The sequence below is a fragment of the Rana temporaria genome, chromosome 6 (assembly GCF_905171775.1).
Source record: "Rana temporaria chromosome 6, aRanTem1.1, whole genome shotgun sequence".
Classification (NCBI taxonomy): domain Eukaryota; kingdom Metazoa; phylum Chordata; class Amphibia; order Anura; family Ranidae; genus Rana; species Rana temporaria.
The window spans coordinates 131,186,204-131,208,772 of NC_053494.1; the positions used below are offsets into that span (position 1 = coordinate 131,186,204).

Here is a 22,569-nt window from a genome sequence, read left to right on the forward strand (position 1 = left end):
AACGAATTTGTCTTACTTCACCTCGAGATAGAGGCCTGATTTCTAGAATGTATAGAACCCTAAATGAACACAATTTACCAGACAAAACACGCCAAATGCTGCAATGGGAATCAGATCTAGATGAATCCTTCTCCACTGAACAATGGGACAGCATGACAAATAACCTACGGAAATGTACCAAGACAGCCTCCATTAGGGAATCTGCCATTAAACTCCAATATAGGTGGTACCTCACCCCTGACAGAATTAATTCATTCTATCCTGCAACTTCTCCCCTTTGTTTTAGAGGTTGCCCAGTACAGGGTTCCCTTATCCACACCTTCTGGGAATGTGCACACCTCAAAGACACGTGGCAACAAGTCAGTATTAAAATAGAACAGATAACAGGTAGAAGAATAGAACTGACACCTAAAATGTGTCTCCTGTTTTACCCTATCCCCGACATCCCTATAGCCCACACCAGGCTAATACACACCTTGCTCACATCAATACACTGGGCGATAGCGCTCAATTGGCGCTCCTCCATTGTGCCATGGTCCCAAATTATGGATCGTATGTTATCCATCAAACTAGGGGAACGCATTCATCACACCTTATATGATACTATGAACATATATGATCAGAAATGGAAACCTTGGGACCTTTCTCTATTGAATCACTAAATTAAGCCAAATTTTATTTATTTATTTATTTATTTTTTTCTCTTCTCTATTTTTGCCATTAATCTAATTCATTAAGTTCCCACATTGCTGCATTGTGCTACCTGATAGCCTTTCATACAAATCATTACCTATTTCTCTGCCTATCGAATAACTGCTATGCATATTCTTCACAGATGCTCACTGCTCTTGTATGTATTTTTGTACTCCTTGCCAATTCGAGTTTAAACTGTATTGAGACTTATTTTTTCAATAAACCGTTTGTAAACAACAAAAATGAAGGTCAACAAATCCAACATCACTGATACGTCCTACCCCCACAATGTAACACTGAGTAAATCAAAATACTGTCTGCAAACATGGGTATCTAAATTCCAGCTTAGGGCAGCAGAAAGTAAAAAGGTCCAAAACTAAGCTAGCTTGGGAAGTTCAAATAGAAGATAGGATATCCAAGGGGAGTGTGCAAATGTCTCAAGCGGTGGGCATCTGCCAAGAACTATCTTATGAAAGTTACAAATGCGCAATTATATATACACATTGGGACATGGCAGATATAACAGCTGGGCACCTACCCGAAAAAGTCCCTGAAAGGTCCTCTATGGTGCAACTGGCACTTTGAATTACAGCATATTTAGTATGCCAATACCAGGTTAGTAGGTCAAAAAGTTAGACAGGTATATACCAATGTGCCACCCTCTGATTTGAGTCAACAATTCAGAATTTACTTTTTGGTGTGGATATTGATTTATATACAGTTTAGCACAAAAGTTAGTACACCCCTCACATTTTTGTAAATATTTTATTATATCTTTTCATGTGACAACACTGAAGAAATTATGTGCTATAATGTAAAGTAGTGAGTGTACAGCTCCTAAGTGAAAATGTCCAAATTGGGCCCAAAGTGTCGATATTTTCACGGATCAGATCAGCAAAAAAAATTGCAGCCTCCCCAGGGCGGAGGAAGTTAGAGGGCAGCCAGCAGGGCCGGATTTCCTTTCCCTGACACCCCAAGGCCAGGTTACGCAATCCACCCCCTTCCCCCCAAACAAACCACAAAAAAAAAAAACAAAGAATGGCAATTGGGTGGTAGGGGCGGCACTGTTAGTTAAAATATTTTTTGTTTCTTTTACTTTATCACTGTAGGCAAGACACACTTGTCTTTGAACTCCTCACCTGGTTGCCGCCTCACACGCTTGACACCATCTGAACCAAATAAGTAAATCTTGGTCTCATCAGACCACAGGACATGATTCCAATAATCCTTGCCTTTAGTCTGCTTGTCTTCAGTAAACTGCGGGCTTTCTTGTACATCTTTAGAAGAGGCTTCCTTCTGGGATGACAGCCATACAGACCAATTTGATGCATGATGTATGGTCTGAGCGCTGACAGGCTGACCCCCCCCCATCCCTTCAACCTCTGCAGCAATCATACGTCTATTTCTCAAAGACATCCTCTAGATATGATGCTGAGCACATGCACTAAACTTCTTTGGTCAACCATAGCGAGGCCTGTTCCGAGTGGAACCATTCTGTTAAAACGCTGTGTGGTCTTGGCCACTGCGCTGCAGCCGTTTCAGGGTTTTGGCAATCTTCTTATAGCCTAGGCCATCTTTATGTAGCACAACAATTCTGGCAGTGTTTAGCAGCATGGACGGGACATAAGGCTGATTCTTTCCACTTCTTCCTTCCAGGGTTTCAAAGCCGCCAACACCACAAGGACAAGACGTGCATACATAATATATTTACAAAGTCCAATAGTAAAAGGCAGCAGATCACTACAAATGTATTGAGTCTAGACAAACTATGTTGAAAAATCATGCTCACCAAGGTGCATAAAATGTTCAGTTCTGGCAAACAATTATCATTGATATTGCCTCCTAGAATTACCAATGGGGTTTATAAATCCACAGCCCATAATGTCTGACCATGCAAAAGTCCGCCTTGAGTCTATTGGAAATCCGACGGAAAGATAGCAAACAGGTTTCTCTAAGGTCCGTCAGACTTCCGACCAAAAAAGTCAGATGGAGGCTACACACAGCCAGACTTTCCGAGGAAAAAAAAAAAAAAAAAAAAAAAAGAGGAGAAATAGGGCCCGTCAGTTGGAGGAATTTTGCCTCATTAGTGGTGTCAAGGTGAAGACTATTGCCCTGAGGGCCAGGTAAAGGTAAGAAAAGGGCCGCATTTGGTCCGCAGACTAATGTTTGGAGAACACTGCTGTACATTATTATCCTACCTTGCGAAGGTTTTCATGATCCTTGTGAATGAGTTGCATTTTAGAATTAGTTCCTCACTAGGTTACACAATATATATTGGTTTTACAGTGTGAAAAACTACTCTTTGCAAGTTTCGTTCTATTGTTAATTGACATATTCTACGCACAATCCATATATTTATAAAAAAAAAAAAAAAAAATCTACAAATTGGTTATTCCACTTTGTAAACGTATCTAGTCAATTTGTATAGTTACAATGTATTAATCTGTTTATGCTTTCAACATTTTTATATTCATTCACTGATAGAGGCACAAGGAGAAGTTATTGTTTTGGAGCAAGTATGAGCAAGCCCTTAAGCTAAAACATGTGCGTACTGGTCTGTGTTGTGCAGGGGTACATGTTTGTTGCAACACATTGCATCGCTTTTTTTCTTTTAAATTTATTTAAATTAAAAAAAAAAAAACTTTATTCAACTCTATGTACCAAAGCAATTTGCAATGCATTACAGTGCAGCGACATGCAAGCAGCCACTAGGTAGAGGGTTGCGTTAGGACCCTTTCACATGGATCCGCTGAGCTGGCGGGATGACAGGGCAGGACCTGTCAGAGTCCCGCTGAGTGCTATGGGGAGATCGGACAGCATGTCCGTTTTCATCTCATGCGATCTGATCCGCCAGATAGATGGCGGAACGTAGTGCCATACGTACGATTTTAGCGGATCAGGTGGCAGACAGGTTGTCAATGGACACATGGCCACTGACATCTGCCTGTCCACAGAAGTCAACGGTTGGCCCCGCTCGGAACCAGCTGAGTGGGCTTATGGTGTAAAAGGGGCCCGATGCCGCATACACACCATCACTTTATGTGATAAAAAAAACAAAATTTTCTGTGAAGTAAAAAACGACATTTTGGAAATTTAAATTTTCAAAGACGAAGTTGCCTACACACCATCGTTTTTTCACAATGCTCTAGCAAAGCGTGGTTACGTCCACCACTTGTTTCCATTGAAGCTCGCTTCATAACTAGCTTCTGGGCATGTGCAGGTTTAAAAACGTCGTTTTTTTGCTACACACGGTCAATTTCTGTGAAACAAAAAAACGAAGTTTTGAAAAACGACACATAAAATTGAAGCATGCTTCAATTTTTTTTTATCGTTTTTCACAAGACATAAAACGACTTTTTCCCCCACACACGGTCATTTAAATTGACGTTTTTAAAAATGTTGTTTTTTTCCCCCCCCCATCACATAAAGTGATGGTGTGTACGCGGCATGAGGGTTTGTTCACACAGTACAGTGCCTTGAATAAGAGATTGATATATATATATATATATTTATGAGTGAGATAGATAGATAGATATATATCAATCACACACACATATAATTATATATATATATATATTTATGAGTGAGATAGATAGATAGATATATATCAATCACACACACATATAATTATATATATATATATATTTATGAGTGAGATAGATAGATAGATATATATCAATCACACACACATATAATTATATATATATATATATATTTATGAGTGAGATAGATAGATAGATATATATCAATCACACACACACATATAATTATATATATATATATATATATATATATATATATATATATATATATATATATATATATATATATTTATTAGTGTGAGAGTGAGTGAGATATAGATATAGATATAGATATAGATATAGATATATATATATATATATATATATATATATATATATATATATATATATATATATATAATCACACACACACATACAGCAATGATTTAGTAATATACATCGTAAAAAAACAAGCTGTTTTTCCCCAAACAGTCCCGATTTATTTGACATTTTTTGCCCAGAACATTAAAATAAAAAATTTACAATTAAAAAAACTTTAAATATATACACAATTTCCCCCCCATAGGGCTGCATAATAATTGTAATGGAACTTAGAAGGGCAACTCCACAAAAACACATTTTTCCAGTTTTGATGGAAAGGAGCAGGGTTTGATCCTGTGCTGGAGATTGGAAAATGAACCCCAGCTCCCACTCCAACTAAAAGAAAAATTCATTTTGGATGGAGCCACTCAATTGCAACAAAAAGTATAAAAACTGTAACTAATAGAATACCTGATCATCTTCAGTCAGACGATAGTCTATGTTGACCGTATTAAAACAGTAAAAAGTAAATGAATTTTGACGCTGGCCACAAAACAAGACCATGTGCCAGAGATGCTACCAGCAAGTCAATGATGGCTTTAAAGCAGTCTGAATAGTCCACAGTCCAGAGAAAGATCCTATCTGGCTACTCTGCTTCATCATCCTGACCTGTGTAGAGGGCCTGATTTCTCCTTTTAATCTTCACACTACCTCGACCGTTCTCTTCGCTCAGTCTCTTAAGTTGCTTTTCTGGGTTCTTTCCTTCGCCTTCAGTGTGACTGCTCTCCGAACGTTCCTGATCATCGTTGGCTGAATCCATGGCATCATCTGAGGAAATAGCCATGGACTCTGGCAGAACACGGAAACCAGAGAGGCTTGGGCAATGTTCTGGAGAGGGCTCCAAAGACCGCACAGAGACGCCTTCCTCATCTTCTTCATCTTCCAGAGTGATCTCATCAGGATTAATTGAAGAAGAGAGGATAGAAGTGTCAGTACTGTATTCACTGGGATCTTCTGTGGATCCACTGCTCTCTGCGTCGTTATCTTCTGCAGCATCAAACTCTCCCCCTTCATCATCTAGCTGGCCGACTTTAGCATTGATGTCAATAAGTCCGAAACGGGCACAGAACTCGGTGGTCTGGGGATTAATAATGTGAGAAGGCACTCTCTTGTGCTGAGGATTGTTTGGGTCATAGCAAGGAATGCTGACACTAAAGTTGCATGGGATAGTAAGGTCATGGCCCATATCTTTCAAGACTTCTTGCTTCATTTGTTCTGTAGAACTGTAATTCCACCTATAATTAAACATCAACATTAGAATTCTACTAAAAGAGCATCAACTCATAATATAAATAAAAACAGGTTACACTTTATAGAAGAAGCATGAACTACATTTCACATTTAGAGCTTGTGAAGCAGCTGAACTGTAGGTTTATGATTCTGGGGAGGTATGATACTTGTACAGAAGGAGTACAACACAGAGGTGTGGGAAACAAGGCTGGCCATAGACTGTTCGAGTCTCAGCCAGTTTAGCAGGAACCATGTATGGGCACAGCACAAAGTTGATTGAGCAACCAGCCTGCCAGATTTACTTGCGATTATCGCCAACAGTATTTACTGGCTTCCCCTGCCACCCACCGGGAGAACGCAATGTCTCGGCGGGGGATTCCCCCGTCAGCACTGTCTGTGTTGATGGTGTAAATGATGCAAATTTATTTTGGTTGCAGGAAAGAAATTTTCCCCATCTATGGTCTGCACAAGTACACAAATTTCCTGGGTGAACTTGGCATTTGTATTGGATTATCTTAAAGTGGAGTTCCACCCATTTTTTTATGTTTGTCTGTGCTGCATGCTCTAATCTCATAGTGTTCAGAATGGACAATTTTTATTTAATTTGTTGCTTGTAAATACCTTTATTTTGTAGTCCTTCATTACTTCCTCCTCCTTATTTGCCTATGCTATTTGCAAGGGTTTCTGGGATAGGCATCATGTTTCCCAGTAGTCCTTGCAAACCTGACTGAAACCTATTACATTGCTTGTGCACTGAGCATGTGCGAGATATGCAAAGCTGAAATCCAGGAAGTCACACAGTCTGGCTTCATGATGCCCACACTTAAGATGGCCACGGTCTATTTCTAGATTATAAACTATTTAAATGCTGTAACAACCTAACAAAACAGACCTTAGTTTACAGACCAACTTTACTAGAATACATTAAGCTTGTGTATTACAGGGGTATTTATATTTAAAAAGTGAAATTGTGGGTGGAACTCCCCTTTAAGCGAACAGATTCAGGACACAATCTTTATTGAACATGTTTCACAAGGAACATCATGTTTATTGATTATTGCACATTTAGGCCCGGATTAACATACATCGGTGCATATATATGCCGCCGTAGCGCATCTCGTTTACGCTACGCCGACGCAACGCTGAGAGGCAAGCATGTAATTTACAAAGCAAATGCTCCTAACGTTGCGCCGGCGTAACGTAAAATCGTAGGCGTTAGCCGGCCTAATTCAAAGTAGGTGGAAGTGGGCGTGCTCCATTTAAATGAAGCGTGACCCCATGCAAATGATGGGCCGAACGAACGGCGCATGCGTCGGCCCATGGACGCATTTCAGTGCGCATGCTCAGAATCACGTCGGATCGAACACCTAAAATACACCGAATCATTGCCTACGACGTGAACTTAACCTACGCCCAGCCCTATTCACGTACTACTACGTAAACGATGTAAAATACGACGGCTGTTCCCTGGACCATACCTTTGCATGAGTTGCGCCTCATAGATGGGGGGAATAAATTACGTCGGGCGTACGACCTGCGTATATTAAGTACGTTCGTGAATCGGCGTATCTCACTCATTTGCATATTCGAATCGTAAATCAATGGGAGCACCCCTTGCGGCCAGCGTATTTTCAGGTGTATCTAGTTCTGTGGGCATGGCGCACATATAAGACGGCGCACATTTACACTTACGCGGCGTATCTTGAGATACGCCGGCGTAAGTGCTACGTGAATCCGGGCCTATGTATTTATGTTGTATTTAAGTTAAAATATATATATATATATATATATATATATATATATATATATATATATTTTATCTCTCACTACGCTGTAGTAATAATTTTGTACCTCAATATCTGAACCAATAGAGCTGCTGAAATTAGGTACTGGGTCGATTTAAGGTGCCAAATTCCATTTTATTACACCTGCACAAATGCTTTGTTATTCCGAATGAAAAGATTTTGATCGTCTCAACTACAAAAACACAAAGAGGTCGATTTAACAAAGGCAAATATACTGTGCACTTGCTCTAGATCCAAGGGGAAGTACTACCGATTTATATAATCTAATCATGTACAAACAAAAGTGTGTTTATTTCTATTTTCCTTGCATGTGATTGAGCATTCTTTGCAAAGTGAAGTTTTACTTAATTTACCAAGCTCTGGAGCAAGCGCACGTGCAATGCTCAGTATATTTGCCTTTAGTAAATCAACCCGATTATGTTGAGAGCCAGATTGCATGAATCATAGGACAAAGGAAACATGATAAATCTTATACACTGAGATGAAAACAGTAGGGAGCACAGTCATGACCAGCATTAGACGCACTGACTGAAAAAAAAGTCAGATTACTGCATACAAAAAGGGGAGGGGAGGGAATCCCCAAAAAAATAAATGTCTATTGGCCAAACAGATGATTTCTGTTTGATACCATAATAACTAAATCAGACACAATGATATCCAAACTGGTCTGACCAACAATACCTCCCTGTATGTAACGGTAATTTGTTTCTGAATGAAAGTTAACCAAGCAGCATTTGAACAATCCCCGCAACCAGAACTAAATAGCAGCACACGTAAATTATCACAAATCAAGCTGAAGATTGAGTTGTTCTACAGCCCCCCATCTATGGTTTGCTCTGGTTGTGCAGTGGCAAGATTATGGTATATAATGCATGAATGAACCCTTCCTACTCAGACAGCGCTCGTTTACTCACCTGCTATGTAGACCATTGTTCTCAGGCATGTTCCATGTATTTGAAGTTACATTAAGAAGGTCTTTAGTAGCTTTCAGGACACACAACCATTCAATATCATACTCCAAGCAGTTGGATTTGCTGGGGTCATGCTTCACTTCAACAATCTAATAAATAAAAAAAAATATGAAATTATAAGTAACAAATACATTAATAAATTGTACAACGAAATGTATTTCAAATCTGAAATGGCCTATATTTAGGCCCCTTTCACACGGAGGAGTTTTTCAAGCGTTACAGCGCTAAAAATAGCGCTGCTATACCGCCTGAAAAACTCCTGCTCAGCCTTCTCAATGTGAAAGCCGGAGGGCTTTCACACTGAGGCGATGCGCTGGCAGGAGAAAAACAAAAGCCTGCAAGCAGCATCTTTTGAGCGGTATGTATATCGCTCCTTCCCATTTAAAACAATGGGAAACCACGGTAATACCTGCAGAGGCGCATTGCGGGCGGTATTAACCCTTTATCTGCCGCTAGCGGGGGTTCATACCGCACCGCTAGCGGCCAAATCCCGCGGCAATTCCGACGGTATAGCGTCGCTATGTTTAGCGGCGCTATACCGCCACTGTGCCTCCCGCCCCAGTGTGAAAGGGGCCTTATTTGTATCGAAAGGGCATAAAGCAACAACATGATGACAAAGTCATGCACCTATGTTCTACAGAGTAGGCTGTGTGCAAGGCTGGTCATAAATTAGTGTTTAGTGTTTTTTTTTTTTTTCACCCATTTAACCAGCAGGTTAAAGTAAAAAAAAAAAAAAAAAAAAACCCTGACCCAATTCTCGCAGCACCACATTCGATTTGGGATGCCGAAAACATCCCCAATGTGCCATCGCATTTTGACAGCTGTCAGAGTACACAGATCAGCACTGTCTACAGCCCGAATCAATGATTGAGCACATCAGGGAAGATGAAGTCATTTTCAACCACAGCGGACATGCATTTATCATGGCTGATCCCTGCTAAACCTAATCGAATTATGATCCATGTATGGCCAGCAAGTAGATTCTGCTCATCACATACCCCATATTTTTTTTACATTTCGTGCAACTTTTGTGGTCATGGATCATTTTTTATGCAGAAGCAACTTATCAATATCCACTTTCCATTGTGGCAAGGTAGGCAGCTTGGATCCACACCTAGACTAATAGATTCTGGACAGTAAACAAAAAGGCGTGCAGAAAAAAAAAAAAAGGAGGAGAGGAGAGAAGACATGTCTGAGTGCCTAATTGGCTGGGGAACCCAGGAATTCATGCAAAGAAGGTTATGAATTGCTTTCAGTGAGGTTGTATCTGTGGACAGAACCAAAGCAGGTGGAGAAAGGAACAAAGGCCCCTTGACACTTGGGGCATAATGAGTTATAAGACTGATTATATCTTGCAAACCAATTTAGCGTAAAATAGGTACAACAAAATATACAACAGATGGATGAGCTTATCAATAAGTTTAAGAGGAATAACAACAAAAATACATAATAGAAAACCATTCTCACCTGGAGAAATTCCCGACGTGGCAAGCACTTATCTAGTGCCAAGAATTTGGTTGCTTTGGGTAGCTCTCCTTTGTGCTGTAAAGAAAAGAAAATTCCTATTAACCCACCATAGTAACAGAAATTAAGGTATTTTTTTTTGGTTTGTTTAATGTGGAACTTTACTCTCTGAAGCAACTTTGAGTATTTTTGAACATTATGCTGCTAGCATTAGTAAATAGACAGGAACATGTATCATATTAACCCATCTTAAACTGTTTATGTTACTTCTTGGTTTCCAGGCAAATGGAGTCTTCAGGAGGGGAGGAGGGGTATTCTCAGCTAAACACACCCTCCTGTCTGCATGCCTGAGTTAGATAGAACAATTTCAGAAGTAAATGTTACATGAATCATCTGCCCTTACTCACTCAAGATGGTCACAGCCAGAAATGCTAGGGGGTGCATTTCAAAACAATTTCTCAGCAGAATAAAGAACGGAGACACGGATGGGTGGGAGAGTTTGCTTTGAATATTAAAAATTAATAGTGTTTTTTTTGACTGGTGGTGCCCAGATGCAGTTTAGTTCTGCTTTAAAGACAGGACTCCTGTAATGGTCAAGACAGCTGAGCTAGGAGAACTGGAACACATACAATTGGAGGAGAGGGAAGAAAAAAAAAAAAAAAAAAAAAAAAAAGAGAAGGGGGGATAGATAAGCTTTATATTTAAACAAAACAATTTAGTCATTATGGAAAACAGCTACGGGTCTGCTCCAATTTCTATAAATCATTGCCAGAGGTTTTCAGAATGCATTCTATGTGAAAGCCTGTAAAGGAGGGAGGAGTCTCCATTTCTATCCAATTCCAGATAAGGCATTTTTTCCATAGCTACATTAGTCCAATCTAAATATGCATATACCATGCCTGTGGGGTCCCTCTAGAACAGGGTTCTCAAACTGGTAGTCCTCCAGCTGTTGCGCAACTAGTCCCATCATGCCTCTGCCTGTGGGAGTCATGCTTGTAACCGTCAGCCTTGCGATGCCTCATGGGACTTGTAGTTTCGCAACAGCTGGAGCACCATCAGTTTGAGACCCCTAATCTAAAAAAATTTAAAATCACTGCAATAGACACTGCTACTCATGTAATCTCCACTAGCTTCTGAGTCCCATGACAAGCGTCTACCCTGCTGCATTCTGAACACAGGAGGTCAGCTGCTTGGTACAGGCGCCATTTACAGAATGCTTTGCATTTTCACAATGAATGAAAAGCATTCTCCGATTGAACAAAGTGGAGAGGTGGGGCAGTGAAGATGAAAAACAAACTGAGGATGAATACAAGAAACAGGGATACTTCTTACCTGGTGCTGCATGAAAGCAGCAAACTTGACATGCAAGTGAGCTGAAAACCAGTACGACGGCTGGAGATGGTGGAGAAGTTCAGCCGCTGCCGGGCTGCCCAGGGTGTTATTTTCTACCTCTTGTCTGAAAAAGTCTTTTTTCTTTAACAGTTGATTCTTGTTACCATAGTGATAGATACTACGGGGCCAGTCATGAGACAAGAAGATGTCCATGGGCTCTTTTATCTGAATGAAGGAGGGAAAAAAAAATAAAGAGATATTAGCACCGTGTTCTGAAGCCATAAACCCAATTCTTGACATCGAATATAAAAAAGGCGATTCATACGAGGCAAAAATGCATTTCGTGGAGGTTCTTTTAAGGCATGCAAATACCCACCTTTAAGAATACAAGTATTTGTACAGGAACTTTATAGGGCTCTAGTTGAACTTTCAGGGAAGAGACCCTGATCATTTAGTTAACTGCCACGACCTTATGATCATTATTCCAGAGAATAGTTAATAAAAAATGTTTTAAACATTAGGATAGTTATCACATATAGGACACCCTAAATCAAGGGAGAAGATATTTTGGAACGTCATGTGAGAAAATAAGAAGCAACATGCTAAATATACATATAATAACCTAGTGCAGGGGTGCCCAAAGTGCAGCCTGCCATTTTCTTTTTTGCAGGCAGACTGCAATAAGCTATAGTTTTTATTTCATTGTCCATTCCTAGAGGTTTGATGACTTACTGATCCTATTTCGAAGGGACAGATGTTTAAATGGGGAAATAGTAACTTTAGTTTATACAACCCTAAATTCCAAAAGAGTTTGATACTGTAAAAATCTACAAAAACAGAATGCAATGATTTTCAAATCTCAAACCCATATTTTATTCACAAAAAAAAATAATGTAATTTTGAAATTGATGTTTTATTATTTGTGAATAAAATATGGGTTTAGGAGACTTGCAAATCATTGCATTGTTTTTATCTGATATTTTACACATAGTCCCAATGGAATTGGAGTTGTATGTATAAAGGCTTTTCATGAACTTGCTTGTGTAAATACTTGTCTGTACATTTAGCCAAATTATATGTTAAAAGCAGAGAGTCCTTCGGCTACCATAACATACACACAAAAGGCTACAGAATTGTTGCCTAGAGTGAATCGTAATGTTGCTTTTATACAGCATTCCTTTACCGTAATTAGATAAGTGGTAATATGTCGGGAACAAAAAAAAATAAGTGCAGTAACACAGCAACTAATCTTACCCTTTCACTATTACAATGAATTACAGTACTTCTGTATAGAAGACATCTGTATTGCCTCTCCCTACTTTAGTTGCTATCACAGAGTGCAAGTCCAAAAAATAAACACACACACACAAAACATAAAACACACAAAAACATAAAACACACAAAAAAAAAAAAAAAAGGGGGGGGGGGGGGGCTTAACAAATTGAAGTGAAAGTCCAGGCTTTTCCTAAATAAAAATTAAACCTGCTCCCGCCATTAAAAAAAAAAAATATTAAAAGCCAGCAGCTACAAATACTGTAGCTGCTGACTTTTTATATATGCACACTTACCTGTCCTGGAATCCAGCGACGTCTGCAGCAGAAGATGAGCAATTGCTCGTCTATCTGCTGCTCCCACCGCCATCCTGGGTGAGGGAATCAGGAAGTTAAGTGTTCCGGCTTCACAGCCCGATTTCCTACGGCGCATGTGCGAGTCGCGCAGTGCCGTCCTCACTGGTCCCCGCTGTGTTCTGGCAGCCGAGTGTTTCCCAGAACACAACGGGCGGGGGCAGGAAGTGACGCACTACACGCCCAATATCCCTGTAGAGAGGATTCCCGGAAGTGGGTGCAAATACCTGGGTTCGGATGAGCGGAAGTTCCACTTTAGGGTGGAGTTCCGCTTTAAGTAGTTGTCTGTAATCTCCCCTCTGAAGCCTCCCGCTAGGGAGATCACGTGACTGAACCAGAGCGCCCTCGGAATAGGTAAGAATACACATCTTCCTTTCACAATGTAGTTAGAAAACAAGTTAGAATGGGGGGGGTGGGTGGGAGCAGGTTTAAAAGCAAATTTTCACCCTCTACAAAAAAGTACCGCAATTTTGCCTAGGCAAATAACGTACACAGTCACTGGGCCTCCTGGGATATGCCCGTCACATAATCTAGGAGTCCTTAAGGTGTTTCATTCAGTAAGTAGGAGAGGGGGTGGGGTCGGCCTAGAGGTGCATCATCGTGAGGCCCCACCAGCTGACCTGGTGGGCCTCTCGATGACATTGCAAGCAAGATGGAAGTGCAGAACTGATCAGTTTCTATTAACATAAGGAGGTCAGCAGGACAAGTAGCCAAACTGTGCAGACAACACCACCCAGTAAGCAAAAGTATAGAAAAAAATGATATCAGAGTGGCCCGGGGTAGAGTGAAAGTCATCTTTAAGCATAGTTAGAAAAAGCCAGGACTTCAACTTTAAACAAAGTTTGGTCTGGAGCTAGACTTTAAAATATACTATATAGAGCTATTGCAAAACTGACCACAAAATGCACAGCGGCACATCTTAAACAAGCTGACCGCATGAAAAGGTACTATATCAGCAAGAATGTTGTGACGTGAATGTGGCTGCCAGTCTATCAACTTTGCACGTTTCTAATTTTTCTTTTGCCCCAAGCAAAAACATGCATAGAAACAGTATATGACCTTCACTCCAGTCTCAGCCTGGGGTTTTTTTTTCTTCAGTTCTCTTATGCAATTCTTTGGGCACCCCTGATCTAGCGCCTACCTGTTTGAGTTTAAAGACTTCTATGTTCCGCACATGGTAAGCGCTTCTAATTGAATCTTTGGAATATGGAGGGTGTTCAAAATGACCTAAAGGAACGACAGAACATGTAATGCACAGAACTATTAATGAAAGAGCATGAATCACATTTCTCAAACTCCATTGGTGGCGTTCCAGTCTTTGCAAACAGCACATGGAGGGATACTGGTTACAGTTCAGCAAGTTAAAAACTTAAAGCTAGGTGTTAAAACAATGCAAAAGATAATATCAGTTTAATATTGTGTTTGAAGATACTTTAGAGCTAGGAAGGGGTTCATTTGTTAAGGCAGGTACTTCCCCTTTTGACAGGTCTCCTAAGCAGAGGCGAGCTTAGAAAGAGTTGGTGCTGCCAAGGAGGCAGATTGATCACGCTGACAGCATGTTTTTGCCGAAAAGAGACATTTTTCGCTTGATGCAAATAAAGCAGACGGTTTTCATAAGACTATGTTGCTCCCACCTGTCGCTACCCACTATATACACACACACACATATATACATGACCTGACTGAAACCTATTACATTGCTTGTGCACTGAGCATGTGCGAGATATGCAAAGCTGAAATCCAGGAAGTCATACAGTCTGGCTTCATGATGCCCACACTTAAGATGGCCACGGTCTATTTCTAGATTATAAACTATTTAAATGCTGTAACAACCTAACAAAACAGACCTTAGTTTACAGACCAACTTTACTAGAATACATTAAGCTTGTGTATTACAGGGGTATTATATTTAAAAAGTGAAATTGTGGGTGGAACTCCCCTTTAAGCGAACAGATTCAGGACACAATCTTTATTGAACATGTTTCACAAGGAACATCATGTTTATTGATTAATTGCACATTTAGGCCCGGATTAACATACATCGGTGCATATATATGCCGCCGTAGCGCATCTCGTTTACGCTACGCCGACGCAACGCTGAGAGGCAAGCATGTAATTTACAAAGCAAATGCTCCTAACGTTGCGCCGGCGTAACGTAAAATCGTAGGCGTTAGCCGGCCTAATTCAAAGTAGGTGGAAGTGGGCGTGCTCCATTTAAATGAAGCGTGACCCCATGCAAATGATGGGCCGAACGAACGGCGGCATGCGTCGGCCCATGGACGCATTTCAGTGCGCATGCTCAGAATCACGTCGGATCGAACACCTAAAATACACCGAATCATTGCCTACGACGTGAACTTAACCTACGCCCAGCCCTATTCACGTACTACTACGTAAACGATGTAAAATACGACGGCTGTTCCCTGGACCATACCTTTGCATGAGTTGCGCCTCATAGATGGGGGGAATAAATTACGTCTGGGCGTACGACCTGCGTATATTAAGTACGTTCGTGAATCGGCGTATCTCACTCATTTGCATATTCGAATCGTAAATCAATGGGAGCACCCCTTGCGGCCAGCGTATTTTCAGGTGTATCTAGTTCTGTGGGCATGGCGCACATATAAGACGGCGCACATTTACACTTACGCGGCGTATCTTGAGATACGCCGGCGTAAGTGCTACGTGAATCCGGGCCTATGTATTTATGTTGTATTTAAGTTAAAATATATATATATATATATATATATATATATATATATATATATATATATATATATATATATATATATATATATATATATATATATATATATATATATATAAAGTTAAGAAAAAAAAAAAAAATGGCAGTTATTGATTACCTTTTCTATAATCATGGTATTTGAAGATTCCAGAAATACCTCCAATTCTTACACCTTGGTATTTCACTACCCCAGCATATCCTAAAAAACACACACAAAATTTAGAATATTATATTTCAAAAACAAAGTCACTGTAATGGCTAAACAGTCATTATTAGCTCCTAATTTGTAAAGTAGACCTCTTAGGAAATGGTTGAAACTCAGGAGTGTGCTGGCAACATACTGCATGTTAGGAGATCAAACCTTGGTTTGAGAGTAACTTGGTTTGAGAGCGTTTTGCAAGACAAGAAAAATGTTTTAATACATTTTGCCTTGATATACAAGCGATGTCTTGATATAAGAGTAGTGTCATGTCACAACTGAGTATTAAAAAAAAAAAAAAAAAAAAAAATGGGGAATGAGAGGAGCTCCTCTAAGACCCCTTTCACGCTGAGGAGTTTTTCAGGCGGTACAGCGCTAAGAATATGACTAAATACCGCCTGAAAAACTCCTGCCCAGCCTTCTCAATGTGAAAGCCTGAGGGCTTTCACACTGAGGGGGATGCGCTGGCAGGAGAGAAAAAAAAAAAAAACTCCCGCAAGCAGCACGTTTGGAGCGGTGTGTATACCGCTCCTTCCCATTTAAAACAATGGGTAACCTCGGTAATACCGCCCGCAATGCGCCTCTGCAGCGGGGGTTAATACCGCACCGCTAGCGGCCGAATCCCGCGCAATTCCGACGGTATAGCGCCGCTATTTTTAGCGGTGCTATACCGCCACCGCGCCTCCCGCCCCAGTGTGAAAGGGGCCTTAGTGTAGCAATATGGTTACATTTAATGAAGGTACAACATTTGGCAATTATTGCTCTTCTCTTTTATACCCTGTATAGAAAAAAAAAAAAAAAATGCTTTGGATTACAAGCATGTTTCTGGAACGAATTATGCTTGCAAACCAAGGTTTAACTGTACAGCAATTAAAAAAAAAAAAAAAAAAAAAAACACTCCCCCTCTCCATCCATAACTAAAATATAAAATATGTTGGCTGCCGTTTTGACTTTTACTACAATAAAACTTGTAATATTAGCTGTGCCAAGAAAAATCCTCCCTAACACCCCCCCCCCCCCCCAAGTTAAAATCTACAGTCACTGAAACGTGTGTATTTACAAGAAGGCAATGTTGTCAGGTCACTTGTCCCTGGTAAAATGAGACTGCATTCTTATGCAAATTGATCTAGAATCCAATGAACCCCCCCCCCCCCCCCCCCCCCAAAACAACACAGTTGTGCAGATAAATATGCACATGGATAGCTAGATACTGCAAAAACACTTACCTAGGTAGTAAATATTTGGTGCAACCCAGCCTCCATAGGGCAACTCTTGGAGGTGATTGGAGGCCTCATGATTCCCGCCAATGAAGAGTGTAAGTATCGGAGCCTTCTTCTCTCCAGAATAATATCTATAAAACATAAAATAAGGCATACATTTAAATCTGTATAGTTGTGTCCTTTTGTAGCATTATCCTGCCAGTTTAAAAAGCGGGATCACAGCAAAACTATTTCCAAAATGAAAAATTATCAAATGCTATCATCTAAAAACCAAAGTAACCACCCTCTGATCTTCAAAAGCAAACAGTAACAGTGTTTTTTAGATTCAAATGCCTCTTCACTATAAGTTTACTGTTATTGGGCCACCAAGTATACAGCAGCACTGCAACAAATGTTGTAAAATATATTTTTATTCAAATATATAACATTGTGCTGCAGTATATTTGTTGGCTTAGTAGTCTTTTCTTTTGAATTCAGAGCAGCTGTGCATGGCTTCAGGCACACAGGCAAATCATCTATCTATTCACAGATTGAGTTACACGACTACAAGTCTCAGCACAAGTGTTTTTATCATTTTGTACCCACAAATAGAGCTTTCTTTTGGTGGTATTTGATCACCTCTGGGATATTTATTTTCTGCAAAAAAAAAATAAAAAAAATTACCGAAAATTTAGAAAAAAAAAAAAAGAAGAAGTTTTTTGTTTCTGTTATAAAACATTGTAAATAAATATGTTTTCTCCTTCACTGATGGGCACTGATGGTACTGCACTGACGGGCACTGATGAGGCGGCACCGATGTGGTGGCATTGATGGGCACTAATATGCGGCACTGATGGGCGGCTTGGATAGGCGGCACAGATGGGCACTATCGTATGTGTTGTACTAATGGATGCCAATCAGTGCCAAACAATGCCTGCCAATCAGTGATGCCCATTGTGGGCACTGATTGGCATCCATTGCGGCACTGATTGGCATCCATTTTCTGTGTCCTCCTCATCCCTGGTGGTCTAGGGTGGCATCTTTATTTTTATATCCCGTGGTGGTCTATATGGCCATCCCTGGTGGTCCAGTGGGCATCCTCGGGGGAGCTGTGCTGATAAATCAATCAGCACAAACCCCCCCCCCCGTCACAGGAGCAGCTGATCGGCTTTTCCTCACTCGCGTCTGTCAGACGCGAGTAGAGGAGAGCCGATTACCGGCTTTTCCTATTTACATCGTGATCAGCTGTGATTGGACACGGCTGATCACGTGGTAAAGAGTCTCTGTGAGAGACTCTTTACCTTGATCGGTGTTGCGGGTTGTCAGACTGACACCCTGCAACAACTATCGCCGCGATGCGCGCCCAGCGGCTCAGAATCCTGAGGACGTCATATGATGTCCAGTCAGGATTCTACAACCACTTTGCCAACGTCAATATGTCATTGGCGGGCGGCAAGTGGTTAAAAAATAAAAGCACTTTTTTTTTTTTTTTTTACAGGTAAATAAATGTGATTATTATTTTTGGAGCCTGTAAAGCATTGCATCAGTGATCAGCAGGTTCCTAGTGCCATGCAGGTCTCCTGCAGACCGGTCAGTGTATGTGTGTGCCCCTACATGCCAGATGGCAAGCAAATACACTGACAGTAGAGCTGCACGATTCTGACCAAAATGAAAATCACAATTTTTTTGCTTAGAATAAAGATCACGATTCTCACGGCGTAAAATCTTTTACATTTATAAAAAAAAAAAAAAATTGGGCTAACGTTACTGGTTATTTTTTTATTTTTTTTTAATTCATTAGTCATTTTTTCCAAAAAAAATTGCATTTGAAAGACCGCTGCGCAAATACAGTGCGACATAAAATATTGTAACAACCGCCATTTTATTCTCTAATAATAATAAATAAATAAAAATAAATAAATAAAAATAAATAAATAAATAAAAAAAAATAAAAAAATAAATTATATATATATATATATATATATATATATATATATATATATATATATATATATATATATATATATATATATATACACACACACACATACATATACACACACACACACAATTATAATGTTTGGGGGGTTCCAAGTAATTTTCTAGCAAAAAAAATAAAATTTTAACTTGAAAAGAGCTGTCAGAAAAAGGTTTGGTGTTTAAGTGGTTAAACGTTCCTAATTTACATACAAAAGTATATTCCTTTGATGTAAAAGTCAAATTGATACAATGTTTAGACTAAACATTCCACGGATAAAGAAAGTTTTCAAAACTTGGCAGACTGCCCAGACTGACTTTTGGCTGAGAGCAGAGAGGAAATTCTTTGCATACCAAAGATCGTGAAACCCTGAGTCAAGATCGCAACGGAAAAAGATTGCGGTAACGATTGACGATTAATCGTGCAGCTCTAACTGACAGGAAGATTCATTCAAGGATCAATGAAAACTACAAATTGACATCTGAAAATGATGGAAAACATGAGAAAGTTGTCTTTATTGATAAAAGTAAGACATGTACATCCAAAGATACAGTCACATAAGGGGACAGCCGACGCGTTTCGCACACAGTTAGTGCTTAGCCATGACTAAGCACTAACTGTCGGCTGTCCCCTTATGTGACTGTATCTTTGGATGTACATGTCTTACTTTTATCAATAAAGACAAATTTCTCAAGTTTATCCGGAGTGCGGCTGTCCATCGATTTCCATGTTTGCCTAGTGCATTGCCAGCACCTTGGACTCCTGGGAGGTTCCTCCAATTGTCTGCTAAAGATCCACCTGGAGCGGTGACTCCCTTTCCTTATCTGAAAATGATGCTGGTAGTTGTAGTTCATTTATACTCAGAGCTCTGTGTATGAATGACAAGGCTGTGTGGGTGAAGCACCGCATGGCTGCTCTGGTTTCAAATGTGACAGCTAGTACAGGGAACTTATCCCTGTACAGCTGTCACAGAGAGGGGGGGGGGGGGAAATACATACATACGTGTATGTATGTATGTATTAAAAAAAAACAAAAAACATTGGGAACATTCCACCCTAAAAATAAGTGGAACATGCAACAGGTTCCCGAAAGGTGAACTTAACCTTTAATAATTTGCAAAAGCTGGATTATGCCTTGAAGAGTGGGTTAGGGTAAGGGCAGGCCATCACACCCTGATGAAAACAAGCAGTACAGTTCTCATTATGCTGCATAAAAACATCTTGAGGTTGATTTACTAAAGACAAATAGACTTGGCAAGGGAATTTTCCCCAGAGCTTAGGGAATGAGGTGAAGCTCCTCTGGTTTCTGTCATCCAATCTTGTTCCAACAAAAAAATATTTTCCTTGTATGCGATTGGGTATTCTTTGCAATGTAAAACTAACTACTGGGGAAAAGTCCCCCTGCAAGGTGGGACCTCCTGCAAGGTGGGACCTCCTGCAAGGTGGGACCTCCTGCAAGGTGGGACCTCCTGCAAGGTGGGACCTCCTGCAAGGTGGGACCTCTATGCCTTCAGTAAACCAACCTCATTGTGTATATTCAAACAGTAAAACGTCCTTACTTGTAAAAAGTCTGCATCTGGCGGTACTTTTGGGGCACAGCCATGCATTTCATGTCGCCCTCATTCCTCACGGCCTGAAAGTCACCACAGCAGAGCAGGAGATCAACTTTAGTGTTCTCTTTCTTCTCCAGGAACTGGATAGTCTCATAGATCTTATCGAGCTCACCATGACAGCATCCTTCCACTGCAATCTTCATGGCTGTTCTTGTGTGGTCACCAATAAAGCTCAGAGACAAATCTTTCTTTATATTCTCATCTGCAGGAAAAAAAAATGCACTATAATAAGACTAAAATCCTAGTGACATAAAAAAATTGCAAATACATGCAACAACTAATACAACAAAACTCCCCCCACTTTGTGTACAGAAACCGATTCGTTTTACAATGTGTCCCTTTAGAGAGATTTCCCTTCACTTCCTGTCCCATAGCCAAAACAGGAAGTGAGACAAAATCCCTGCAGATTAGTCCTGGGGGTCCCCAAGGGGTTCCCTTAATGTCCCCATTGGAAAATTTCCCTTCTATTTCTGTTCTGGGGACAGTCCAAAATGTAGGATTTTCTTTTGCTTTTAAATAGGACAGATAGAGAAGGTGAATCTCCCTAACGGGGGACACAGGCAGCAATAAAACTGACTCATCTAATCTCTCCATTCTTAAAAAAAAAAAAAATAGGGTTTTGCCTTTAGTTATACTATGATAAATCAGTCCCTGACAAAGGCTCTCAGACAAAGATGTGACTGTCCGGTGTCCTAGAGATCAAACCATGTATAATATAGGGCTTCTTGGCTGTAAACAAACACACTGACAATCCATTACATTCTCCTCGGACAGCAGAGCATGCGCACACCGGAGGACTCGCTCCCCATATGAGTACTGCACAGGCTCAGGTCCCCCCGGCAGGCCGCAGCCTCCTCGAACACTGAGGGAGGAGGGGGGGAATAGGATTCCGCAACTCTCAATGTAAGTGAGCGCTGAGACGACTCACACCTCCCCCTGACAATAACATGGTATCCCCCTCAGTACACCGCTCCTTACCTGAGCTCCACAGACACTCCTCACAATACTGATCTCCAGGCTGCACAGGAAGATGTCCAGATGTGGTAGTGACGCGACAGAGGAAGTGTGAACTTAGGGGCGTACACCTTCTTGTCTGCTTTCATTGGTCGCCTTTCTCTTCAGAGAACTTAATTGGCTCTCCCCGAAACTCAAGACACAACAAACGTCACGCTTTAGTCACGTGTGCCTCTGTGCATACAGTTTTACTTCAGGAAAATGGCGAATACAAATTCTATAACATGCATAAAACGTCCAATTTAATACCAGCTTATATGTTACCTATACAGAATGAATGAGGTATGGTTCTACACTAGATATTAAATCATATCTGGTAAGTTAATAAGACTATAAGGTTACTTCCATGGTCATGTGATATGACACCACCCTCCCGGAAGTATCCGTGGAACGCACGGCTGGGATGCAGGAAGAGGAAGTCATGTTTCCTGGAGTGCGCAGGCGCGGCAATGGGGTTGGCAGCTAGCTCAGTTCCCCAGTAAGGAGGAAGACCCCTTGGACCCGTCAAGAGTGAGTGACATCCAGTGTTAGCGGTGTGCATGTGTCACCTGTGTACATAGTACATGGAGGGGGGCTATGGATGATTGGGGGAGCCTCTGTATTCAGTCATTGTCTTTATAAATGTGTCATTATGTATAAATATGTCAGTCTGAAGGTTCTCTATACTACAAAGCCATACACTGGAATAGAGGAGAGTGGGCACCCAGGAGGAGATGTACTAAAACTGGTGCAGCTGTCACTGTGCATAGTAACCAATCAGCTTCCAGGTTTATTGTCAAAGCTTACAGTGATGACTTGC

At 40.6% G+C, this 22,569-nt stretch overlaps 2 protein-coding genes across 7 annotated transcripts in view; one reads left to right on the plus strand and one right to left on the minus strand.

The window, feature by feature from the left end:
- Positions 1–4,689: 4,689 nt before the first annotated feature.
- Positions 4,690–21,841, minus strand: DBR1 (debranching RNA lariats 1). The gene is made up of 9 exons (XM_040357383.1): positions 21,735–21,841; positions 20,703–20,958; positions 17,194–17,318; positions 15,887–15,967; positions 14,164–14,249; positions 11,398–11,622; positions 10,069–10,143; positions 8,545–8,690; positions 4,690–5,830 (listed from the first exon to the last, which is right to left on the minus strand). The coding sequence occupies exons 2-9, from the start codon at positions 20,897–20,899 to the stop codon at positions 5,182–5,184; spliced, it is 1,584 nt and encodes a 527-aa protein (XP_040213317.1). The 5' UTR covers positions 20,900–20,958; positions 21,735–21,841; the 3' UTR covers positions 4,690–5,181.
- Positions 21,842–22,171: 330 nt separating this feature from the next.
- VPS8 (VPS8 subunit of CORVET complex) overlaps positions 22,172–22,569 on the plus strand; it is a 296,490-nt gene continuing 296,092 nt past the window's right edge. For all 6 annotated transcript variants that reach the window (XM_040357376.1, XM_040357379.1, XM_040357377.1 and 3 more), the window contains exon 1: positions 22,172–22,280. In XM_040357376.1, the coding sequence (XP_040213310.1) occupies position 22,280 (1 nt within the window). In that variant the 5' untranslated portion in view covers positions 22,172–22,279. The remainder of the gene's footprint in view (positions 22,281–22,569) is intronic.

Bases quoted from the DNA above. Each gene is read 5' to 3' on its own strand.
- DBR1 (XM_040357383.1), bottom strand. From the start codon at position 20,899: ATGAAGATTGCAGTGGAAGGATGCTGTCATGGTGAGCTCGATAAGATC. The intron at 14,250-15,886 runs GTAATCAATAAC...TCGTTCCTTTAG, and splicing joins ATACCATGATTATAGAAAAG to GTCATTTTGAACACCCTCCA. The intron at 11,623-14,163 runs GTAGGCGCTAGA...TCCTTCATTCAG, and splicing joins AAGTCTTTAAACTCAAACAG to ATAAAAGAGCCCATGGACAT.